Consider the following 9,809-nt stretch of genomic DNA (forward strand, 5'->3'; position numbering starts at 1 on the left):
AAATCAATATAACAATATTTTATTTTGATTTTCTTATAATATAAATTTAAGGTTATATGAGATGGTGCCACAATATAAGATATGGAATACCTTATACTTTAGTGAATAATTACAACAAAAAAATTATATTTGTTTTTCTCTAATTGCACTAACGGAGGTACATACCAATTGTTTTAAATTATATCTATTCTTATAATTGTATTTAAAATATATTTTTGTAAAATTCTCTCATATATTCATAACACTAGTGAAAAACATATTTTATAAGAGTTATGATTGTGAAAATATTTTACACTCAATTAAGTTGATTTAGATGCCAATTATCTAGTTGATTTAGATGCAAAGTATTTAGTTTACTTCGATTTTGTGGTATTGTATAAATTTTATTAACATGATAAATATTATAATATTTTGTAATATATTGCAAATTTTTATTAAATAATTTAGATCCAATTTTTTTTAGCTGGATTAGATCCAAAATTTTCTAGTTAATAATTCTTTATGACAAATATGTTCATATATTTTGTCTCTATCTTAATCGCATTAAATTTTAGGATCCTAAATTTTTTTTATCCTTTTAAACTAAATAAATGTAATGAATTATATTAAGTTACGTCATTTATGTATATTAAATTTATCTGAAATCGGTAAATCACAAGCCTTGGTCACATACAAATTTTTGAATTGTAATAATATAAAATTATATATTTTTGACATCAATGATATTAAATCATATAGAATTAGATAACGTTGATACTATATATTGTGTGAATTTGGAGCAAGAATTTCAAAATGAACTTAATCAAACTCTCTTTTAAGAAGTGCTCCTTTTGTATCAAAAGTGAAGGAAAAATTGGGTTAAGCTTGATGATAAGAATAACACCTTATTTCATGTCCAAGCAGTGGTGTGGCAAAGAAGAAATAAGATCCATGGCCTAATCCTTCCTATATTATCCAGATTTCAAATGATGACATTGTTCAATTAATTAGAAATTTAAAACTATTTTAAGGGTTTGTTTTGCCATTTGATTCATCAATATAATACTACTTTTATTGTGAATAATATGTCATGTTTGGATGATGCTATAGTATACACCATACCTCCCTAGTGACAAAGCAAGAAGTGGATTTAGCTTTACACTCCATGCAAAGCTGGGGAGAAAACAAAATAGAGGGACTACTTTCGCGATTCAGCTAAAATAGGGAGACCAAAACTGCAATTAAGTCTAACTTTAATGATATTTTATTTTATTCAAAGGGAAATGTAGAACCGTAAACCCCTTGACTTATTAATGATTTTCGTGAAGTAGACTTGAATATGAGTTTGGTGGATATCCACTTGAAAGAGGAGTATTCTTTTACATGGTTTAAATGTCTTAGTATAGACAAAACTATTGGAGAAAAATTAAATAGAGTTATGGAATCTGAGGAATCAATTCACTTATTTCTTAATGTTACTCTGGAGCTAACTTATTTCTTAATGTTACTTGGTAGCAAATTTTCCAAGAAGCAAGTTAGCTTTAAATTTGAAAATGTTTGATTGGTTGGTCCTAAATTTGATGATTTTTCTGCAAACAGTTGGATCAACATCAATGTCACAAACTTATGGCTAAACTTGACTTGTGTGCTTCTAATTTGACTCACTGAAAAACACCTCATTTTCAACACCCTAACCATGAAATTGATAAATATTAGAAGGAAATCGAATCATGTGAAGGGTCATGTTATTACTTCAAATCGTAATTATTGCTACGCTATTTGAGAAATTTATGATACACTTGGTCGTACAAGATGATACTTTTTGGAGTCAACGTGACAAAATACATTGGTTTAGAGATGAACATTTATGTGATGTGGCATAAAAATACTTTACTAATATTTTTTAGAAAAATAATAGCTCCATAAAGCATGTTCTCGATATCATCTCTCCCATAATTACCTCTAAAGATAATAATATGGTTACCGCTCCGTTTAGCATGAAGCTATGTTTTATAAGAAACCAAATATGTGTCTTGGTCCAGGTAGCTTTAATCTAGATTGTTATCATTGTTTCTAAAATTTTGGTAGTTAGAAGATTTTTTAAGAATGTTATTCTCGACATGCAATAGGTATTTTGCCTACCACGTTAAATCACATAAATATTGCTCTTATTCCAAAAAGTGAGCATAAAACTTATATGGAGTTTTGTGACATATTTCCTATGTTAATGTTATTTATAAGTTAGTTGCAAATGCCTTTGTGAACTATATGAAGAATGTTCTTGACAAATTAATTTATGATTATCAATCATCTTTTGTTCTTGGTCAGTCTATTATAGAACTTGTTTACTTTATAATAAAAAAAAAACTCGAGAAAGCTAAGATATATAGCTCTCAAGTTGGATATCAGTAAAAAAAAAATGATATAATTATTGAAAAAATGGATTTTTTTGGCACAATAGATTAATTGGATAATTCTTTGTGTTGAACGAGGTGATTATTCTGCTATTGTCAACAATAATGGTGGAACCTATTATTAATGGGAGAGAGTTACATCAAAGCGACTCATTTTCTCTTTTTTTGTTTATCATTTGTGGAAAGAATCTTTCATCTCTTATTTGACATGTTGAATTGCATGGAGACATTCATGGAATAAAAATATGTCGTAATGTTCGTATCATTTCACATTTATTATATGTAGACGATTGCTTCCCGTTTCTTAGGACAAATGAAAATGAAGTCACTGTTATGAAAAATACTCTGACCACTTATGAACAACTATTAATTTTCAAAAATCAATTTTTCTGTAGCATGAACGGTTCTATTGGCGCCAAAAACTCAATTGCATATATTCTTGGGGTTCAATCAATTCTTGAGACATGAAAATTCTTAAGACTTCCCTATTTGATTAGAAGAGGTAAAAAACATACTTTTCAATTTTATCAAGGAAACCATATGGAGAAAAATCAATTCTTAGAGTAGTAAATATCTTTCGAAGGATGGTCATGAGATTCTTAATAAATATGTTTTGCAAACGATTCATTCATTTGTTATGAGCATTTTCCTTCTTTCAACTTTTATCATAGATGAAATTGAGAAGATGGTGAGTTCCTTTTGGAAAAGACATAATGAGACTGAATCAAGAGGCATCAATTGACTCTCATTGGAAAAACTTTCAATGCATAAAAATGATGGAGGTATGGATTTCAAGAACTTAATTGCTTTAATTATGTTATGCTAGAAAAACAAGTTTGGCAGTTGATGTCAAATCCAAATAATCTTATTTCTCATCACTTCAAAGCTAGACATTTCACTCGAAATGATTGTTTATGATCAAACCTTAGTCAAAATCCTAGTTATGTTTGGAAAAACATTTGGAGTGCAAAGTTTGTTGCCCGAACAGGTCACATGTGGTGTATTGGTTCAGGTATAAACATGTCTCTATGGAATGAGGGTTGATTACATGATGTCTCTTATCTTATCCAACCACAAAATGTCGATACACATTTTTCTCATCTAAACGTATCAAATCTTATAAGCCCTTCTAGTAAAAGTTGAAATGTGCCCTTTATCTCTAATATTTGTATTGTGAAACTACTTAAATAATTATGAGCACACATTTCTTTCTCGTTGTCTCCACATATAAAAGAGTTTGAAAAACTAACATGAATGAAGTCTATTATGTCAAAAGTGTGTACAAGCTTTGTATACAATACTTAATTGATATTTCTGAATTTCGTGTGGTTGGACACCGGTATTTAATTTGGCGTATGTGTGCTCCCTTGAGTGTTAAGAACTTGATTTGACATATTTGCAAGAGGTGTATTCCTACTCGTGTTATATTATACGAATGAGGTATTAATTATCTTAAAGGTTGTCTTCTTTGCAATGATGGATATGAAAAGAATTTCCATGGTTTCTTTGAGTGTTCACACAACACCAATATTTGGCAACAGCGTAGTTTTTTCCATATTGTGCAATAAATTGTTTTCTTGCACGATACTTTTGTTTAAGATCAGATTTTTGATCTTTTAAGGTGTGTTTTTATGTCCCTTGAATCAGAGTTTATTACTATTGTTTGAAGCATATGGAAGCGACAATAAATTATGGAATAATTTTATTGATTTATAAATTGGTGTTTTTAATAGAACATTGGAACAACAGATGTTCGATGCAAATGCAAGTTAGACCTGCTCCTATACAGTAGAGTTGTTGATTGGCAAAATCTAGTAGTGGGTCCAGTCAAGTGTAACATCGTGCATCTTTTTCAGTGCAAAGAAACCGAATATGAATTGGTATGTGTATTATAGAAAAATTTGGTCTGTCTATTCTTGCTAAAATGGAATGGTTCACAATCAAAAGAGGTTTTTAGGACACAAACAAACGAGTGTCTAAGCAAATGAAGTTGTTGGGATACAAGAATGTGAGAAATCTCATTTATGGTATGTGTATCACCCTTGAATTGGGTTCATGAGTTGCCTTGAACTTGTTGATTTCGAGTTGGATTTAAAGTTGGTTGTTGATGTCTTCCATTTTAGTAATTTTGAGTTATTGTGTTTGAAAAATTTCTTCAGAATTGTAGGAGAATGTTTATTTCTTTCTATAGAAACTCTTATTTCGAGTTTGTTTTATTTTTGTTTTAACCATTCGATTCTAAAAGAATAAAACACAAAAAATTCAAAGTTCAATAGAAATATAAATAAAGTCTAATAAAAAACTATTTTTTATGAAAAACTTTAGAGTAAAAAAATAGGATATTTTGATATTATATCATCTTTTTATTTAAAACTCTCTATTATACATACATTAAAATTTATATATCAAAATGTCATATTTTTTTACATTCATGAGTTACCATCCCCACCTTGCGACTTCATGAAGGATAATTTTTTTTCTCTCATAGAAGACCGCATCTCGAAAATGTGACCATCTATAACCATTTATTTTATTTTATTATAATAAATGAATAATTTTAATTTAATAAATAAAAAATAATAAAAAAAACAAAAATTTATAGCAAAATAGGAGGGAATTGTCAAAATAATATAACACATTATTTATTTTGACACATCTATTCAATTTTATTAACTTTGATGATTTTTTTCTATATATTTTGCTTGATTTTATTAATATAATTTTATTTTTTAAAATTATTTTTATTATTTTTTATTTATTAAAATTACCAATTATTTAATTGTTATAAAAAATAAAAATAAGATAAATAACTATAAGTAAAATATATTAAAAAAATTATAAAAACAAAATACCAAAAAAATAATAATATCACAATCTAATATAGAAATCAAACTCATTTCGTATCAAATATATGACTTTTTATGACTAAGAATGATGTCAAGTAGTTAAACACAGGGTTAAACACAATTAAATGAGGTTATTCATTCATATTCTTGTAAGTGCGGTTTTATCTCTTACTAGTTTGCAACTTTTGAATGTTGTCACTTTGCATTAAAATATGAAATGCTGCTATCTTAAAAAAAGTAATTATTACCGACCACATGGTCTTAGAAAGGACGCGCGGCCTCCACGCAGCTGACCAACCAGTCCAATATGAATATTTTAATTTTTTTTAATCGGTTAATAACAAATTAAATATTCTACCGAAAAAATAACAAATTAAATAACAGAAAATGAAGTTCATAAAATAACAAATTGCAATAAAAGAAATAAACAGATATTTTTTTTGGATAAGAAAAATAAACAGAAATTTGTTTTTGGCGATGAACCAGATATATATTTAGGAGAGTTATTAAAACCATTTTCATTCTGAAACCTTTGAAATCATTTTTTTTTTGTTACAACGGTTTCTTAACCTATAAACCCTCTCTATCTCAATTTCCAACCTTAATCTTAGGGTTTTCCGTTCCCTCTTCTCCGTTCAAAGGAGATACTTTGTGTTGTTACAATTGTACATGAAAGATTTGAATTCCGATCTGTTTGACCCGGTAACCGTGATGGAGTCCGAATGGGCCCACGGTGGTTCAAAGTCCGACGCTGATTTTGGATTTGCTTTCAATGATAGCAATTTCTCTGATAGGGTTTTACGGATCGAGATCATGGCTGATACAGTTGATCCTCAACCTGATTCTGAAACATGCACCACCATCGCTGATTGGGCTCGTCATCGTAAGAGGAGACGCGAGGATATCAAGAAGGAAAACGGTATTTTCGAAATTGATTTTTTCGGTGGTGAAATTGAATTTTTTTTGTGGTTTTGCTTTTTAGGGTTTCTAGTTTCGTCGGTTATGTAAACGCAAATGTTTCATTCTGCATTTTTAACGAATTTTAGGAAAGAAAAACATTGTATGAAAATAAAAATTGTGGCTTGGAAAGGAAAACACAAATTTGCATGGTTTTAATTGTTTGGGCTTCTAACTTCTTCATTAATGAAAATGGATGATGGTTTTTTTGGTAACAAAATGGAATATGGTTTGTTTCTAGGTTTTTTTTTAGGAATGCAAAGGATTATGTGATAATAATAAATGTGGTTTGGAAGGGAAAATACAAATTTGTATAGGTTTTCCCTTAATGGAATGCTGCAAAATGGAAATGTGACTCTAGAGAGTGCTGTGATTTTTGTGTTTTTTTTTATAAATCTATTGCATAAATAGAAATATGAAAGTGATTGTGATAGGGGGTCAAAGCTACAGGTTCTGTAAATGGATGGATTTTTGTCTATAATATGCTATTTTTGTGTGTGTTGGGTAATGTTTGTGTAGGAGTGCATATTTTCTCATGATGTATAGCTAACATTATATGGTCTCGTGCTTGCAGTTGTAGATCTTCCGGACGAGCAAATTTTGAACGGTAACCAACCTGACATGGATGATTGTGTGGCTCCTGAAAATCAAGATGAAGAGGTTGTTGCGATGGTGGAAGAGTCCCCTTCAGGTATTGAAATAGCTTAAATATACTATATTGCTTGATATGTTTAAGAAAATCTTGTTCTCTTCCTACCATACCCCTCTTTATTTGTATCTTCAATTGATGCATAGTAAGATCTTGTTTTCTTGAGCGATTGAGAATGCTACATCTTCTCAATGAAATGTCACATATGATCTTGAACATCATCACTATCTATCTATCTACCTATCTATGAGATAAGAGTATAATTTATTAGGGAAATTGGTTCATTATACAAAGCATAATATCTTCCTATCTATGAGATAAGGGTATAATTTATTAGGGAAATTGGTTAGTTATAGAAAGCATAATATTATCCCTTTGCTTGTAAGTTGGAAATTTTTATTTTTTTCCTTGAGTATGAAGCTATCAGTTTTGCTATATGAACACTTCTGATTTTGATATGGTTAACTTAGGTGATGAAGCTGTAAATAGCAATGATGATTCAAATCTAGGCATGGATTACTCTGAAGCTGCAGTTGCCAGAGTTAAAACCCTACATATCAGTTCTCCTATCTTGGCTGCAAAAAGCCCTTTCTTCTATAAGGTAAACAAATATCTCTTCTTCATCTTTATACTGTAAATTGTATAGTTCTGCCAAAAATGTTTTCTTAGCAGTGTTGATTTACCTTTTGCAGCTTTTCTCGAATGGGATGAGGGAATCAGAGCTGAGACATGTCACCCTCAGAATTAATGCCTCTGGTATAAACATATATGTAAACTTTTGATAATCTGTATTATCATTTTAGTTTCCTCTCAAATAGTCACCTGAATGCGGTACTTCATTTGCATGTAACAGAAGAAGCTGCTCTCATGGAGCTACTTAATTTTATGTATAGTAATACATTGAGCATTAAGACAGCTCCTGGTTTGCTGGATGTCTTGATGGCTGCTGATAAATTTGAAGTTGCTTCATGCATGAGATATTGTAGCCGGTTGCTGCGAAACATAACCATGACACCTGAATCTGCATTGCTTTATCTGGAGCTTCCTTCTAGTGTCTTAATGGCAGATGCTGTCCAACCATTGACTGATGCAGCAAAGCAGTTTCTTGCTAGCCGATACAAAGATCTAACCAAGCAAGTGTTTGCTTTTTATTTAATATATCAGTTGCATTATATTAGATTCACTGCCAAACTCTTATCTGATTTCTCCCTTCTGTCAATTGCTATTTAATACTTGCTTTTCTCTTTTATGAAGTTCTTTCTATTGCCCTTGTTAGGTACCAGATGGATTTGGTGACTATAATATGTATTCAACTTTTTGTTTGTGTCAATAGTTGGAACTTTTGTAGATAATGCTTTGGTGGATAATTGTTAATCTTGTTGTATTCCATGATGAAAAGTTTCTCTGACAATATGTTTTTCTCTTAGCATCATTGATTCTAATTCTGCATTCTGTTGAAAAACACCTGTTTCTTTTGTTGCAGTTCTTCATTGGTTTCATTTCATTATCATTCTTTTTGAGTGCTAATAATAATAAATATCGTATATGACCAGGTTCCAGGAAGAGGTTATGAACTTGCCCCTAGCTGGAGTAGAGGCAATATTATCTAGCGATGATCTCCAGGTTGCATCAGAAGATGCTGTCTATGACTTTGTTTTGAAGTGGGCTAGACAACAGTACAGCAATCTGGAAGAAAGGCGAGAAGTCCTAGGTTCACGGCTCGCACGATTAATTCGCTTCCCTCATATGACCTGCCGAAAGCTTAAGAAGGTCTTAACCTGTAGTGACTTTGATCATGAGGTTTCATCAAAACTTGTACTTGAGGCCCTATTTTTCAAGGCAGAGGTTCCACATCGCCAACGGTCACTGGCAGCAGAAGAGCCTGCTTCCTCAAACCGCCGTTTCTTGGAGAGGGCATACAAATATCGTCCGGTCAAGGTGGTTGAATTTGAACTTCCCCGCCAGCAGTGTGTGGTGTACTTGGATCTAAAGCGGGAGGAGTGTAACACTTTGTTCCCATCTGGCCGGGTTTATTCTCAGGCATTCCACTTGGGTGGACAAGGGTTTTTTCTATCAGCACATTGTAACATGGATCAACAAAGCTCTTTCCATTGCTTTGGTCTGTTTTTGGGAATGCAGGAAAAGGGCTCAGTGAGCTTCACTGTGGACTATGAATTTGCCGCGAGGTCAAGACCAACAGAGGAGTTTGTTAGCAAATACAAAGGCAATTACACGTTCACAGGTGGCAAGGCAGTTGGCTACAGAAACTTGTTTGCAATTCCATGGACTTCGTTCATGGCTGAAGATTGTCTTTACTTCATTAATGGTGTTCTACACCTTAGGGCCGAGCTCACCATCAGAAATTGACGTGGATTACAATTTGTAAACTTCTTATTCAAGTTGCTAGCTCTGACCTGTTTAGCAGTCGAATTCTCATCTTCTGTGATATTGTTCTGTTAATTAACCTTCATGTAATATTGTTCTGTTAGTTAACCTTTTGCAATATTGTTCTGTTAGTTAAACATTATGTTCTGTAAGAGTGTGTTCTGTTCGACAGAGGGGAGGGAAAAGGAAACAGAGAGGGGACATATTTTATTTAAGTTTGGTTTGGGGGAGGAGAGAGGTTTGAAATGGTGTATAAGTTATTTTGGTATCTTCTTTACCACTCTTTCAAATCCCCAAAATGGAGGCATAGCAAAATGAGAGATTTTGTCTCTCTTCTCTCTTAAAAATTAAACTAAACAATCATCATTTAAAAACTTTTGAAAGTCTAAAAAAATTAAGATAAAAAATGCTCTTTTGAAGTCTTAATAATCTAGAGTCGGATTCCTAGTAATCCAAAGTTTAGTATCTAATAGAGCATGAGTTTATATATATGAATTAATTAATTAACTATGTAATTTAAGATTCCTAATAATCCAAAGTTTAGTATCTAATAGAGCATGACTTTATATATATGAATTA

At 31.3% G+C, this 9,809-nt stretch overlaps 1 protein-coding gene across 1 annotated transcript; it reads left to right on the plus strand.

Annotated features, from left to right (window-relative positions):
• Positions 1 to 5,682: 5,682 nt before the first annotated feature.
• Positions 5,683 to 9,367, plus strand: LOC101510318 (BTB/POZ domain-containing protein POB1-like). Its single transcript, XM_004510656.4, has 6 exons — positions 5,683 to 6,158; positions 6,771 to 6,887; positions 7,316 to 7,446; positions 7,538 to 7,601; positions 7,699 to 7,978; positions 8,399 to 9,367. The coding sequence occupies exons 1-6, from the start codon at positions 5,909 to 5,911 to the stop codon at positions 9,210 to 9,212; spliced, it is 1,656 nt and encodes a 551-aa protein (XP_004510713.1). The 5' UTR covers positions 5,683 to 5,908; the 3' UTR covers positions 9,213 to 9,367.
• Positions 9,368 to 9,809: the final 442 nt, after the last annotated feature.

The sequence above is a fragment of the Cicer arietinum genome, chromosome 7, assembly GCF_000331145.2.
Source record: "Cicer arietinum cultivar CDC Frontier isolate Library 1 chromosome 7, Cicar.CDCFrontier_v2.0, whole genome shotgun sequence".
NCBI classification, from domain to species: Eukaryota; Viridiplantae; Streptophyta; class Magnoliopsida; order Fabales; family Fabaceae; genus Cicer; species Cicer arietinum.

Bases quoted from the DNA above. Each gene is read 5' to 3' on its own strand.
- LOC101510318 (XM_004510656.4), top strand. From the start codon at position 5,909: ATGAAAGATTTGAATTCCGATCTGTTTGACCCGGTAACCGTGATGGAG. The intron at 6,159-6,770 runs GTATTTTCGAAA...TCGTGCTTGCAG, and splicing joins GGATATCAAGAAGGAAAACG to TTGTAGATCTTCCGGACGAG. The intron at 7,602-7,698 runs GTATAAACATAT...TGCATGTAACAG, and splicing joins CCTCAGAATTAATGCCTCTG to AAGAAGCTGCTCTCATGGAG.